This window comes from Carcharodon carcharias, chromosome 28 (genome assembly GCF_017639515.1).
Source record: "Carcharodon carcharias isolate sCarCar2 chromosome 28, sCarCar2.pri, whole genome shotgun sequence".
NCBI lineage: Eukaryota > Metazoa > Chordata > Chondrichthyes > Lamniformes > Lamnidae > Carcharodon > Carcharodon carcharias.
The window spans coordinates 33,499,035-33,515,059 of NC_054494.1; the positions used below are offsets into that span (position 1 = coordinate 33,499,035).

Genomic DNA, 16,025 nt, shown 5'->3' on the forward strand with positions numbered 1-16,025 from the left:
GTCATGACTGTATTTTTAAAAAGGGAAACAAAAGATCATTATCTCAACTGCTGGTGTGGTTGCTCCTGGAACGTTTGCTGAAGTGGGGTAGAGGACATTGTGGCTTTGGCTGGCTTACAGATCTGCATTTCTGTGTCTGTGGATTTCACTCTGAGCTGCAACGCTCTGGCTTTACTCTTGGAGCGTGTCCAAGTCTGTATCAGGGGCAGAGTTTGGAGCCGAATCCTGAATTAGGCCAGGAAATACTTAATACTGATTAGTGTTTTTTTAAAATTCACAAATGCTTCATCGCTGCAGAGTGATTTTTAAAAAAAAAAGAGCACACTTCAACAATGAGCTCCCAAAACGTTGCTATGGGAACACAATACTGAGAATCATTTTGCTTCTGCTTATTTTGATTTTAAATCTACAAATATCCTTAACCCTTTGTGCTGGCAAAGTCAGTGGTGAAAGGGAACAGTTTCCACTCATGTCTATTTTAAAAAACTCAGATCAAAAACGAAGCTAACACTTGTACACAAAGAACTTCATTCTCGTAAGCTGGTCAACTCCTGCTGGTTAAATATCAGCTGAGCACAGGGATCAAGGTTAGCGGCAACTCTGCTGAAGTGTGTTGTTTTTGTGGTGCATGTGCCTGAATTTTGTAGCACGTTTAATGCTTTTGATGCATTCCCTTCAACAGATTCAGAAACAACTTAACAAGGCCCTGGATGACCTCTCCACAAGCGTCTTAACCCTTAAGGATGGAATGACGTACATCACGTCTCTGCCTGCACATGGGTTGGCAGAGTCTGAGCTACTATTAAAGCTTAAAGACTACAGCACAATGGGTAAATTAACATTATTGTATTTTTAAAATCTTTACTCATTATTCTTCCTTACATATGAAATAGCAGCAGATGTAGGCCATTCAGCCCCTCGAGCCTGCTTTGCCATTCAATAAGATCATGGCCAATCTGTTTGTGTTTCAAGTTCCACATTCCCATCCACCCCCGTAACCTTAGATTCTCATTCGGCAAGGGATCCAATCTACCTCAGCCTTAAAAATATTTGGTGAACCGGCTTCCACTGCCTTCTGAGGCAGAAAGTTCCAAAGTTGCACAACCCTCAGAGAAAAAATTCTCATCTCTGCCCTAAAAGGGCGACCCCTAATTTTAAAACAGTGCCCCCTAGTTCTGGACTCACCCACAAAAGGAAACATCCTTTCCATGTCCACCTTGTCAAAACCATTCAGGATCTTATATACTTCAATCAAGTCACCCCTCACTCTTCTAAACTCCAGTGGAAACAAGCCCAGCCTGTCCTACATTTCCTCATAAGACAACATGCCCATTCCACATATCAAGCTAATAAACTTCCTCTGAACTGCTTACAATGCGTTTACAATTCTTCCTTAAATAAGGAGACCAAAGCTGCACACAGTATTCAAGATGCGGTCTCACCAATGCCCTATATAACTGAAGCATAACATCCTTTTATGAAAGCAAAATACTGCGGATGCTGGAAACTCAGGTCTAACAGCATCTGTGGAGAGAAAAACAGAGTTAACGTTTTGAGTCTATAACTCCTTCTGAGCTAAGCATTTAGCTCTGAAGAAGAGTTATTCAGACTCGAGACGTTATCTCTGTTTTTCTCTCCAAAGATGCTGTTAGACCTACTGAGTTTTTCCATCCTTTTATGTTCAATTCCTCTCGTAATAAATCTAGCATTCCATGAGCTTCTTGACTACATGCTGTACCTGCATACTAACTTTTTGTGACTTATGCACAAGAACACCTAGATCCCTCTGCACCTTGGAATTCTGCAGTCATTCTCCGTTTAAGTAATGCCCTGCTTTTTTTATTCTTCCTGCCAAAGTGAACATTATTCTCCACATAATATTCCATCTGCCAGATTTTTACCCAATCACTCAACACATCTACATCTGTCTGCAAACTCCTTATGTCTTCTCCACAACATACTCTCCTACCTATCTTTGTGTCGTCTGCAAATTTAGCTACCATACCTTCGCTTCCCTCATCTAAGTCATTGATATAAATTGTAAAAAGTTGAGGCACCAGCACAGACCCCTGCCAGAATCCTGCCAATCCAAGAAAGACTCATTTATGCATACTCTGTTTCAGGTAGCTAGCCAATCTTCTATCCATGTTAGTATGTTACTCCATACACCATGAGCTTTTATTGTCTGCAATAACCTTTGATGCAGCACCTTACATAATGCTTTCTGGAAATCCAAGTACAGTAAGTCCAAAAGTCTCCCCTTTATCCACAGTGCACGTTACTCCTTCAAAGAACTCTAATAAATTGGTTAAACATGAATTCCCTTTCACAAAACCATGCTGACTCTTCCCGATTACCTTGAGTTTTTTGTAGTGCCCAACTATAACCTCTTTAATGATCGACTCTAACGACTTCCCAACAACACACATCAAGCCAACTGTCTTATAGTTTCCTGTTTTTTGCTCTCTTCCATGAATGGAGGGGTTATATTTGATACTTTACAGTCTGATGGAACCTTTCCAGAATCTAGGGAATTTTGGAAAATTAACATCAATGCATCTACTACCTTACTAGCCCGCTCTTTTAAGATCCTAGGATGAAGTCCATCTGGACCTGGAGACTTGTCTGCCCCGCAGCTCCATCAACTTGCTCAGTACCGCTTCCTTCACAATTGTAATTTCACCAAGTTCCTCTCTCCCCTCCAACTTCCAATTTACAGCTATTCCCTTCCATTGTATCTGGTATACATGAAAATTGCACTTGGAGATTTCTGCTGACATGTCTACAATGGATTAATTAAATCCTGGTCTCTTTGATATTCATTGCTGCACCATTGGTAGCCATGCCTTCACTTAGCTTGGCACTGGAATCCCCTCCCTTAACCTCTCCACCTCACTCTCTCTTCCTCTAAGACATTCCAAGCTTTGGACTAGCTGCCCTGATATCTCTTTACTTGGCTTGCTGTCCAATTTTGTCTAATAAAAGCTCCTGTGAAGCACTTTTGAATGTTCTTACTGTGTTAAAGGCACTATATAAATGCAAGTTATTGTACAGTGCTGGTTCTCGTTTCTGCATTGCTTTGGAACAACCTGTTTATTGCACTGAAACTCCTAATCACAGCCCAAGCAGATTCTAACATTTAGTTAGTGATGGCAGAGTTGAGTGTTTCCAAGCCGCAGCACTTGGGAATGGTAGAATAGTGGTTATTTCACTGGTCAAGTAATCAGTAGACTTGGACTAATGACCTGGAGACATGAGTTCAAGTATCAGCTTGGCTGCTGAGGAATTTAAAGTTCAGTTAATTAAATAAATCTGGGATAAGAAGCTCGTCTCTGTAATGGTGACCATAAAACATGTGGATTGTTGTAAAAACCCATCTAGTTCACTAATGCCCTTTAGGGAAGGAAATCTGTCATCCTTACCTGGCTTGACCAACTTGTGATTCCAGACCCACAGCAATGTGGTTGACTCTTAACTGCCCTCTGAAATGGCCGAGCAAGCCCCTCAGTTGTATTCAAGAAGGCCATTCACCACCACTTTCTCGGTAATTAGGAATGGGCAGTAAATACTGGCTTTACCCTCAATGGCCACATCCTGGAAATGAATTTTAAAAGAAAGCCTATTTTGTATTCAGACTTGGCCTTGGTGCAAATTCCCTGTTCTTCAAGTTGAACATTTAGTATGTTCTTTGATTAAACGTGCTGTTCTCCAGTACACAGGTGCTATTCCACCACTTTCCATTGTGAAAAGTACTCTGTGCCAGTGGAAAGATCTGTGATCGCTCAGAATTACCACAGGCTCTTTGCTGCCTCAGCTCAGCTGATTCATGCAGTGAGTAGCTTGTTCCACAATGGAATCCTAGATATGTCCTTGCTCAGCATTATCCAATCATGGACTAAAAAGCTGCAGTGAACAATGAAACCTTCGTGGTGAGAGGCATGTGTCTGATTTGCTGAATCTGCATCTTGTATTTTGTAGGAGAAGTACATTGGGAGAAAGGGCAAGTCTCTGGGACAGTGTACAGTGGTGATGAACAACTCACAAAACTGATGGTGAAGGTAAGAAGTGGCCTTATGTGAACTTATTACAACAAAATGATCAATTTTGATTTACAAAAATCCTTGTCTCAACCTTTAATTTTTTTTAAGCCCATTCCCTGCCTTTTCCTTTTCATTGGCTAGCGTACATCAGCTGTCTAGGATGGATGGGAGTCCCTGTATTGTGGAGGATCCTTCAACCATTATGAAATCTTGCAATTGGCAACGGAGCATTGGCAAGATGCTAGAATGACAGAGCAGTTCAAAGGAAGCTGATTCCTGGGGTGAAGGGGTTGTCTTTACGAGGAAAGATTGAGCAGGTTGGGCCCATACGCATTGGAGTTTAGAAGAATGATATGTGATCTGATTGAAACATAAAGGGGGGGCTCGACAGGGTAAATGTTGAGAGGATGTTTCCCTCGTGGGGACATCTAGAACTAGGGGCCACAGTTTAAAAATTTAAGACTGAGATGAGGCGGAACTTCTCTCAGATGCTCTCTTGGAATTCTCTTCCCCAGTGGAGACTGGGTCATTGAATATATTCACGTTCAGTGAGACAGATTTTTGATGGACAATTAAAGGAGTCAAGGGTTAAGGAGGACAGGCAGGAAAATGGAGTTAAGGCCACAGTCAGATCAGCCATGATTTTATTGACTGGTGGAGCATGCTCGAGGGGCTCAATGGCTTTCTCCTGTTTCTTATCTGCCTTATCTGATCTTATGACCATTTTGCCTCTAAATCCTGGTATCTGTTCCGGACTAGTAGCACATAAGGAGGAACTTGGAATCATTTTAACTTCAGTATTTTTAGTTTCCATAACGCATATCCTGGATTGAGTTGAGAGTAACCTTGTAGATTCTACACCACTTTCCACATTCTCAACATTCCAAAGCACCTTTGAATCACTTTTGCAGTATAGCCACTGCTGATTTGTACACAGCAAGCTCTTGCAAGCAGCAATGAGATCAAGGACCTGAAACTGTCTCTGAAACACCTAGTGTTATCCCAGGTTAAAACTCAGTGTCCTGAAGTGTGACACAAGCCTATGAGAAAGGTAGAGCATTCTGTCATTGCATTGGGGATTCGGCAGTGGTGGAACACCAAATCCCACAGTTTTACTATGTTAATTTTTATTTGCTAGGTTCAAGGATGCAAAGGGCCCAATTCTTTCACTCCATTGTGCTGAGTTTGTCTTGTGACTCACTTTGGTGCCATGTTTACGGTCTATTCCTGTTCCGTGGGGGAAACTTTTGTCTTAAATTACCCATTGGATACAAATTAAATGGAGAAGCTGTTCCACCACCAAAAGAAGAGGAAAATAATGTACATCACTAATTAGAGGGCACGTCAGAGAAAAACACAAATACAGTCTCTCTTTTAAGACCATAAGACATTGGAGCAGAAATTAGGCCATTCGGCCCATCGAGTCTGCTCTGCCATTCAATCATGGCTGATAAGTTTCTGAACCCCATTCTGCCGCCTTCTCCCCATAACCTTTGATCTCCTTTACAATCAAGAACCTATCTATCTCAGTCTTAAATACACTCAATGACCTGGCTTCCACAGCCTTCTGTGGCAATGAATTCCATAGATTCATCACTCTCTGGCTGAAGTTTTGAAGGAGTATTTATCAGTGAATGTACTAGAGGGAGCAAAAAACAATTTTAACGAAATAGCCCAGGAGAATTTTTTGATTACAAAGTTTCAATTCGGGTCCAGAGAGTTCTAATTAAGAGTAGGCTTTTTACTCACTATAAATGAGCACTGAGGTGTAGTGGTTATATTAGTGGGCTTGTAATCTGGAGGACATAGTCCAAATCCCACTATGTAATTTAAATTCAATTTTTTAAGGAAAATAAATTTTGAAGTTAAGAAGCTGGTATCAGTTAAACCATGAAATTGTTGGATTATTTTAAAAAACCCAACGGTTCACTAAAGCCCTTTAGGGAAGGCAACCCATTGTCCTGACCTCTTCTGGGCCCAAATGTGGTACTCCAGTCAAATTAGCCTAGTAAGACGCACGGTAATATCAGACGTAGCAAATGGAATGCTGCAGAGTGTTAATGGATTCCTGACTTCAGTCATGACCCTTGCTATAAATTTTAAACTCTGAATAATGTAAAGGATGGAGATAGGGAGAGGAGATGGAAAACTAGCTGCAGGAGTCCTAATGAAATTAGGAAGGAGAGCCACCGTATAAGTATTGCGCCGGTGAAACAACAGAGCGTCAAGAGTTGGGAAGGATGTCCCAAAGTGCTTTACAGCCAATTAAATACTTTTGATGGGCCTTCACTGCAGTAATGTGGGGAAATGTGGAAACCACTTTATGTGCAGCAAGTTCCCACAAACAGTAATGTGTTAAATGACAAGATAACCTCTAGTTGTGTGTCAGAAGGCTGTGGGTTCAAGTCGTGCTGCCGACTTGAGGATATAATCCAGGCTGACACTCCAGTGCAGTACAGAGGGAGTGATGCACTGTCAGAGTTGTCATCTTTCAGATGAGACATTAACCTGAAGCCCCGTTTCTCCTCCCAGGTGGACGTAAAAGCTCCCATGGCTCTGTTTGAAGGAAAGTAGGGAGTTCTCCTAGGGTGTCGTAGCTAATATTTTATGGATTCAAAGGGAAAGTAGATAAGCACATGAGAGAGAAAGGATTAGAAGGATGTGTTGATGGGGTGAGATGAAGTCAGGTTGGAGATGGCTCGCATGAGCATAAAATATGGATGTGCTGGGCCTGATGGCCTGTTTCTGTGCTGTAAATATTTTGGCAACTCAGTAATAAATTATTGCTGAAAAGAGTCATGCCTAAGCTTTTTGTCTTGCAAGGACACTTGCAAGAATACCAATATAAGGGAGGAAAACAACAATTTATACTGTTGGTGAAGAGAGTGCTGATTACTATGGAGAATGCACCACTGATGGTGACTGTCAGTTAACTGCCAAGCATTGTCTGAAATTTAAACCAGGCAGCTTGACCCTGATTGGAATTGTTGTTTTCCCCCATATATTGGTATTCTTGCGAGTGTCCTGATGAGTGCAAGACGAAAAACTTAGGCACATCTCTCTCTTTCAGCAATACCCAAGTTCTGTACTACCAAACGACCACTGGTAATAAATTATGAGGTCTGCTAACCTGCTTGCATTTTATTTTAAGGTTTATGGAGACTTTGCTTGGAGTAACCCCCTCCACCCAGACATCTTCCCTGGTGTGAGGAAGATGGAAGCAGAGGTTGTTCGGATGTCTTGTACTCTCTTTCACGGGGGGCCAGACTCCTGCGGGACGGTAGGTAGATCCCGTGCGTGTACCGAAGATGTCGCCTCCCTGACTTGGGAATGTAGGTGGCCATTCAGCCCCTCAGAAATGCTCTGCCATTCAAGAAGCCAGTTTTCACAGTGCAGGCAATCAGTGCCAACAGAGCAGAGAACAAAGCAAATCGAATGTAGTTCAGAATAAGGGAAGGCAGGTAACATTGACATTATACAGGCAAGGAAACTGGTGAAACTGTGACGAACTGAGATATCCCATGCATTAAGACGCCATCAATATTCCACCAGATAAATTTGTATTTTCAAATGGAAATTATAAATGGCAGAGTTAAATAGACCACATTTATTCTTGGAGTTAGAAAAAGTGACTTTTTAGAAAATGCTAACCGTTCAGGAAGAAATCTCTGGAGTTTAGGGATAGGATTTGGCCCTTCGAGACTGCTCTGCGATTCAGTTGAATCAGGGTCGATCATGCCCATTTACCTGCTGCTACTGCATTTCCCTTGATACCTTCACCCAACAAAAATCTGCCGATCTCAGCCTGGCAAGTTCCAGTTGTGCCCCAGCACTTTGGGGCATCGTGTTCTAGATTTCCAGTACCCACATCCTTCTTGTTCCTGAATTCCCTGACTCTCCCTTGTTCTTAATTCCCCGAACAGAGAAAATAGTTTATTCTATCAACCTGATCAGATCATTTTAAGCACTTTGATCAGGTCACTCCTCCATCTCCCGACTCTAGGGAATACACACCCCATGTGCACTGGACCTCCATCCCTGTCATGATAATAGCTGCTTGTGGTAGTGAACTCCAGTATTAGATACTATACGGTACGCTGTACTAGATAGGGGCTCACCTGACCTGGAGATTGAGGGTCAGATAGCATATGTTGGAATCTGTTTTGATAGAATTCAGTTACTGCCAATATGTGTTCATAAGAACATAAGAACTAGGAGCAGGAGTAGGCAATTCAGCCCCTCGAGCCTGACCCGCCATTCAATACGATCATGGCTGATCTCATTTTGGCATCACTCCAATTTCCTGTCCTCTCCCTATAACTTTTCAACCTGTTACTGATTAAAAATCTGTTTATCTCCTCAAATTTATTCAGCGTTCTGGCATCCACTGCACTCTGAGGTAATGAATTCCACAGATTCACGACCCTTTGAGAAAAGTAATTCCTCCTTATCTCTGATTTAAATCTACTACCCCTTAGCCTAAAACTACGGCCTCTTGTCCAAGAATGCCCCACAAGGGGAAACATCCACTCCACATCTACTTTGTCTATCCCCTTTAGCATCGTATATACATTAATTAGATCTCCTTTCATCCTTCTAAACTACAGCAGGTATAGGCCTAAACTGCTCAATCTCTCCTCATATGACAAGCCCTGCATCTCTGGAATAAATCTAGCCAACCTCCTTTGAACTGCCTCCAATGCAACTAAATCCTTCCTCAAGTAAGGGGACTAAAACTGTACACAGTACTCCAGGTGCGGTCTCACCAATGCCTTGTACAGTTGCAACAAAACTTCCCTATTTTTATACTCTATTCCTTTAGCAGTAAATGCCAAAATTCCATTTGCCTTCCTTATTACCTGCTGTACCTGTATACTAGCTTTCAGCGATTTATGCATGAGAACCCCCAGATCCCTCTGCACTGAAGCTTTCTGAAGTTTCTCTCCATCTAAATAATAAGTCGTCTTTTTATTCTTCCGGCCAAAATGGATAACCTCACGCTTATCCACGTTAAACTCCATCTGCCAAACTTTGGCCCATTCACCTAACCTGTCCATATCCATTTGTAAATTTCTTATTTCTTCATTGCAACTTACTTTCTCATCTATTTTGGTGTCATCTGCAAATTTAGCTATAGTACCTTCTAACCCTGAATCCAAGTCATTAATATAGATTGTAAATAGTTCAAGTTAGGAAAATTTGTTATCAATAAAGTTAACTCAGCTACAATGTTGATGGCCTGTGTGCATCACTGAAATAAAAAACAAGACAATCCCAACTATCATCGTGATTTCTTGGCTCCAGTGCCTCCCTTTCCATTTTTGCACAATGGTATAGAGGCCAGAATTAATTATTTTAAAATTCATTCATGGAATGTGAGCATTGTTGGCTAGGCTCGCATTTATTGCCCATCCCTATTTGCATTCTCAAGGAGCAGTTGGGGATGGGCAATAAATGCTGGCCTAGCCAGCGATGCCCATACCCCATGAACGAATAAAAGCAAAATTAATTCTGACCTCTATACCATTTGTGCAAAAATGGAAAGGGAGGCCATACCAATGTCTTGTCTAGAATTCCAGGAAGAGCTTGGATCTCACCGTGTGTCAGAGAAATTGAGCCACAAGTTGGACAAGAAGAGATAATAAAACTCTGTGCTTCTAAAACAAGAGAATTGGATTTGAACTGTGGAAGCTACTGGAAGTCAAGAATTGAATGAGTGTAAACAGTTGCTGGGCCTCACTGTGATTGACTGTGTATGAAACAGTGATAAGGGACTCTTATTGAGGCAAATCTGGTTGTTCTGCCGCTTAGGGCAGAATTTTTCCCTCATCGGGCGGTCCCGCACCTGACCACAGAATTGTTGCGGTGCAGGAGGCCATTCAGCCCGTTGTATCTGCACCAGCTCTCTGAGCATTTTAACTTAATGCCAATCTCCTGGCTTTTCCCTGTAACCCTGCACATTGGATGATTATTTAAATAGAAACAATGTCCTCTTGAATGCCTCAATCGAACCTGCTTCCACCACACTTCCAGACAGTGCATTCTAAACTCTAACTACTTGCTGTGTGAAAAAGTTTTTTTTTCACCTCTCATTTGCTTCTTTTGCAAAACACTTTAAAACTGTGCCCTCTGATTCTCGATCCATTTACGAGCGGGAATGGTTTTTCCCTATCTACTCTTTCCAGACCCCTCATGATTTTAAAAACTTCTATCAAGTCTCCTCTTAGCCTTCCCCTCTCCAAGGAAAAGAGTCCCAACTTCTCCAAACTTTGCTCATAACTAAAGTGTCTCATCCCTGGAACCATTCTCGTAAACCTCTTCTGCACTTTCTTCAATGCAACCTGAATGAGAGTAAAACAGTGTGTGATGACGTTGGGCAAGTGCCCTGACATCATCACTCTCGCGATATATCGCTCGGCAGATGTGCACAAGAGGCGGCTGCACGCCCACTGGCAATTAAGAGACTTAATAAGGCCCTTAGTCAATTAATTAAATCAGATCTTTTGCTGCCCATCCAACTGTTCGATTGGCGGGCGAAAAGGCCAAGCGACCTTTTGAATTTTTGAGAAAACCTCATCCATGGGCGGGATGAGGTTCCAATGTTAATTAAAAATAAAAATGTTTAAATCTCATTTATAACCTGTCCCTGCCCATGTGACACAGTAACATGAGGGAACACGTCTACCTTAACTTTTTAAATCTTTATTTGTAATGTTATAAATCTTCAGCTCCCTGAGGCAGCTCTGTGCCTTCAGGGAGCTTGCAGTGCGCGCAGCCACATGCATGCGTAAACCTCTGTGCTCACCCTCCTTCCGCCTCCCACCCTGGAGCACTGAGCATTGCAGCCATTATGAAATCACGGTCAGGGCCCGATCGTGGGCAGCTCCTGGCTTGCACACATCCCCCCCCCCCCCCACCACACGGGGTAAAAATCCTGCCCTTAAAGCTTCTCAAACTGAAATTCTGCTAAATTTCAGAAGTTGGAGATGAGAATTTCTAATAAAAAAAACATATTTAACGTTAATTTCAATTTGGACACTGGTAAGTTTAGGATGGGTGTCAGCAGTTTGGAGGCAGAATAACACTCTCTTAATTTGTCTTTTTTTCGCTAAGATTTACCAATTTCCGTCCTTTCCCTCCATTCAACCTGCCACTCGATGCATTCAGGCTCAGTTATCTTCTTAGTTAATCACGACATTGATCACTGGTCAAAGGTATTGTGCCATGTCACAATTTTATATTTTATCAGCATTATTTGCTTCATAACTTTTATCTTTCCAGATAATTGATATCCTATATAATTGATAGGATAGTCCAAAGGCTGCACATCTCTTCATATCCTCTTTGTCAAGCCGACAACATCTTGGTTATAGCACTGAAAGCTAATGCTCCAAAATTAGCCACGCGCTTAGTAAAGCTGTTCCAATACAGCTACAGAGTTGGCATCTACCTGATAATGTGGAAAATTGCCCAGATATGTCCTGTCCACAAAAAGCAGGACAAATCCAACCTGGCCAATTACTGCCCAGTTAACTCTCAATTATCAGCAAGGTATTGCAAGGGGTCATTGACATTGCGATAGTGTTACTAAGCAATAACCTGCACACCGATGCTCAGTTTGGGTTCCACAAGTGCCATTTGGCTCCCGACCTCCTTTCAGTCTTGGTTCAGGCATGAATTCCAAAGGTGAGGTTACTTAAGTTGCTTAAAATCAAAGCAGCATTTCACCAAGTAGGGCATCAAGGAGCCCTAGCAAAATTGAAGTCAGTGCAAATTGGAGAAAACTGACCACTGGGTGGGGTCCTACCTAGCACAAAGGAAGATGGTTGTGGTTGTCAGAAGCCAATCACCTAAGCCCCAGGCCATCGCTGCAGGAGTTTCTCAGGGTAGTGCCCTAGGCCCAACCATGGTCAGCTGCTTCATCAGTGACCTCCTCGCCATCATTAGGTCAGAAGTGGAGACGTTCGCTGATGATTGCACAGTGTTCAGTACCATTTGCGACTCATCAGCCATTGAAGCAGTCCATGTTCTTATGCAGCAAGACCTGGACAACATTTAGGCTTGGGCTGATAAGTGGCAAGTAATATTTGTGCCAACAAGTGCCAGGCAGTGACCATCTCCCGTAAGAGAGAATCTAACCATTTCCCCTTGACATTCAACAGCATTACCATTCCCACAATCAACATCCTGGGTACTACCATTGACCAGAAATTTAACTGGAACACCATGCAAATGCTCTGGCTACAAGTGTGGGTCAGAGACGGGTATCTACAGGGAATAACACACCACCTGACTCCCCAAAGCCTGTCCACCATCTAGAAGGCACAATCCAGGAGTGTGATGGAACACTCCATTTGCCTGGATGAGTGCATCTCCAACAACACTTGAGAAGCTCGACACCCTCCAGGGCAAAGCAGCTTGCTTGATCAGCACCCCATCCACCATTTTAAACATTCACTCCCTTCACCCAGAGCACATTGGCAGCAGTGTGTACCGTATGCAAGATTCATTGCAGCAACTTGCCAAGGCTCCTTTGACAGCACCTTCCAAACACCTGATCTCCACCACCTAGAAGGACAATGGCAGCAGATGCATGGGAACATCACCACCTGCAAGTTCCTTTCCAAGTCGCACACCATCCTGATTTGGAACAATATCGCTGTTCCTTCATTGTCACTGATTCCAAATCCTGGAACTCCTTCCCTTACAGCACTGTAGATGTAGGTACACCACATAGGCTGCAGTGGTTTGAGAAGGTGACTCACCGCCAACTTTTCAAGGGCAATTAGGGATGAGCAATAAATGCTGGCCTTGCCAGTGACGCTCACATCCCCTGAACGAATAAAGAAAAAGCCACAATTACCCTTGTCATATTCATTCTGCAGAACGATGTGATAAATTAAAGGCATTTTCTACAAAGCAACTTGCATTTGTGTAGTGCCTTTAACGTAGTGAAACCGCCCGAGGTGCTTCACAGGAGCATAACCAGGTAGAAGTTGAGAAGCCTGAGATACTGGGTCAGATGACCTAAGGGTTGCTGAAAGAGGTAAAGCTTTAAGGAGTGTCTGAAAGACAGGGAGAACGGTTTAGTGAGGGAATTCCAGAGCTTAGGACCTTTTCAGCTGCTAGGCATGACTGCCAAAGGTGGAGCGAAGGAAGTTGGGAATCATGAGGCCAGAACTTAAGGAGCGCAGAGATCTTGGAGGACGAGAGGAGGTGGCAGACAGGCAGAGACGAGGGGCTGCCATCAGTCATTATAATTCCAAGATTCCATGGCAGAACCTTGGGGGTCTCAGTTAAACCCATCTGACGTGGAAAGGCTGACATAATCCATACAGCATTAAAATAAGAGCAGCACAATTGTCTTGATATACAAGAGCTATTCAAGGGTGTCCCCATGTCTAAAGCCAAAGTATAGTTGAGGTGCCAGGGATGCAGAATAGAATTGTAGAACACCAAAGGGAGGCCACTCAGCCCATTGTGCCTGTGGTCGGCTCTTTGAAAGAACTGTTCAATTAGTTCCCCTCCCCCAGCTGTTTCCGATTAGCTCTACACATTTTTCCTTTTACTATAATATTGCCTGTTGTTTTGGTGTACACATAGAGAATCCATGCTGTGATTATTGAAGTTTCTGAACTACCTTGGTGCTGACTTGAGATTCCAAAACCACATTGTGTATTAAGCATGGAAGTTTTACTGTAAACAGCTACTGTCTAAAGGCTGTTCAAGCTGCCTTGGTACATTTGGCCACTGTGGAATCACAGTGTGATGCCTGGCTGTAAAAGCATTATCAAACTTTGTTTACATTGAAAGTATTGATTTTTCATGCATGCTGTCCTTCGCATTTCAAACTAGGGATCTTAAACACAGCTGCTGTGGTCAATTGCTGCTGTTCAGCTAGTTATAATGAAAGACGTCTACCTGGGAGTGATGGTCGGTGCAATGTTATATAAGTCCAATCATTGCAGAACAGCAGCCAATAATAAGTGTAATTAAATCAGTAGAATACAAGTCTAAGGCCATCATTGCTGAGAATAGGTTTTGCTTCTAGTCAGGTCGTACAGTTCTTGTCACTGGGAATGTTCCAGATGTTTGCAGATTCTGCTGACTGCACAGAGACACTTCAACCTTTTCAAGGACCTTTGAGAGCAGAAGGTGCTCACTATTACAGGACCGTTATTTAAAGTTCATAAAAGATACAGGACATGGGTACAAAGGTTGATACCGGAACTGAGAGAGGCAATGATGATCAGGAAAGACTATAAAGCCTGGGTGTCTCTTCCTTGGAAAAAAGAAGGCTTAAGGTGTGACCTGTTGGAGGTCTTCAAAGGGTTTGATTTGACAGGGATGCCATCAAAAGGTTGTTCCTATTTTGTGGGGGAGATCAAAATTAGGGGCTATAGATATAAGATAGTCACTAAAAAATCCAATCAAAAATTCAGAAGAAACTTCTTTAGCCAGAGGGTGGTGAGAATGTGGAACTCACTATGACAGGGAGTTTTTGAGGTGAATAGTGTAAAGATAAAAGTTAGGTATAGATAAAGTTAAAGAGAAGCTAGGTAAAAGCATGAGGGAGAATAGAATAGAAGGATATGCTGATAGGCTGAAATGAAATAAGATGGGAGGAGGCTTGAGTGGAGCATTAACACTGATATGGATCTGTTAAGCTGAATGGCATGCTTCTGTGCTGTAAATGTGATTAAAAGTGGTTGAAAATGTTTTCATGGCTGATGCCTGGAATCAGTTTTTCACCTAAAGTGATTAACATTTAGAGTCTGGTTAGGATACTGGAGGCAAAGAATTCAGAATCATAACACAACACAAGAAATAGGAGCAGGAGTAGACCTGTAGCCTGATGGCTGATGTTGGCCTTCAACTCCATTTTTCTGCCTGCTCCCCATATCCCTTTATTTCCCGAGGCACCAAAAATTTGTCTATCCCAGCCTTAAATGTATTCAACAACGGAGCATCCACAACCCTCCAGGGTAGAGAATTCCGAAGAGTCACAAACCAAGCAGATCAGCCATGACCATGTTGAATGGCGGAGCAGGCTTGAGGGGTCAAATGGTCTACTCCTGTTCGTAGTTCTTATGTTTTTATGATTTCTCCTCATCTCAGCCCTAAATGATTGGCCCCTTATCCTGAGGCTGTTTCCCCGTGTTTTAGACTGCTCAACTAGTAGAAACAATCTCTCAACGTTTACCTTATCAAGCCCCTTCAGAATTTTGTAGGTTTCAATGAGATTGCTTCACGTTCTTTTAAACTCCAGACAATATAAGCCCAATTTACTCAGCCTCTCAACATAGGGAGAGGCGATGATGTAGTTATATTGTTGCTGGACTAGTAATCCAGAGACCCTGGGTAGTGCTCTGGGGACCCGAGTTTGATGGTGGAATTTTAATTCAGTAAAAATCTGGAATTAAAAGTCTAATAATGACTATTTTTGATTGTCATAAAATCCCATCTGGTTCATTAAAGTCCTTTGGAGAAGGAAATCTGCCGTCCTTACCTGGTCTGGCCTACATGTGACTCTAGACCCATAGAGATGTGGTTTAATCAGTTGTATCAAACCGCTACAAAGTCTCAAAAAAAGAATGAAACTGGATGGACCACCCAGCATCGACTGAGGCACCGGAAATTACAACGGTAAACTCAGCTCTATCGACCCTTCAAAGTCCTCCTTACTAACATCTGGGGGCTAATGTCAAAATTTGGAGAGTGGTCTCACAGACGAGTCAAGCAAAAGCCTGACATAATAAAATTAAAGCGCGTGGGACTGGGGGTACTATATTGAGATGGATAGAAAACTGGTTGGCGGACAGGAAACAAAGAGTAGGAATAAACGGGTTTTTTTCCGAATGGCAGGCAGTGACTAATGGGGTACCACAGGGATCAGTGCTAGGTCCCCAGTTATTCACAATATACATTATGATTTAGATAAGGGAATTAAATGTAATATCTCCAAATTTGCGATGACACAAAGCT

General features: G+C 42.6%; 1 protein-coding gene across 2 annotated transcripts in view; it reads left to right on the plus strand.

Moving 5' to 3' along the window:
• sgpl1 (sphingosine-1-phosphate lyase 1) overlaps nt 1–16,025 on the plus strand; it is a 72,188-nt gene that overhangs the window by 21,609 nt on the left and 34,554 nt on the right. For both annotated transcript variants that reach the window (XM_041176548.1, XM_041176549.1), the window contains exons 4-6: nt 683–830; nt 3,979–4,058; nt 7,192–7,320. In XM_041176548.1, the coding sequence (XP_041032482.1) occupies nt 683–830; nt 3,979–4,058; nt 7,192–7,320 (357 nt within the window). The remainder of the gene's footprint in view (nt 1–682; nt 831–3,978; nt 4,059–7,191; nt 7,321–16,025) is intronic.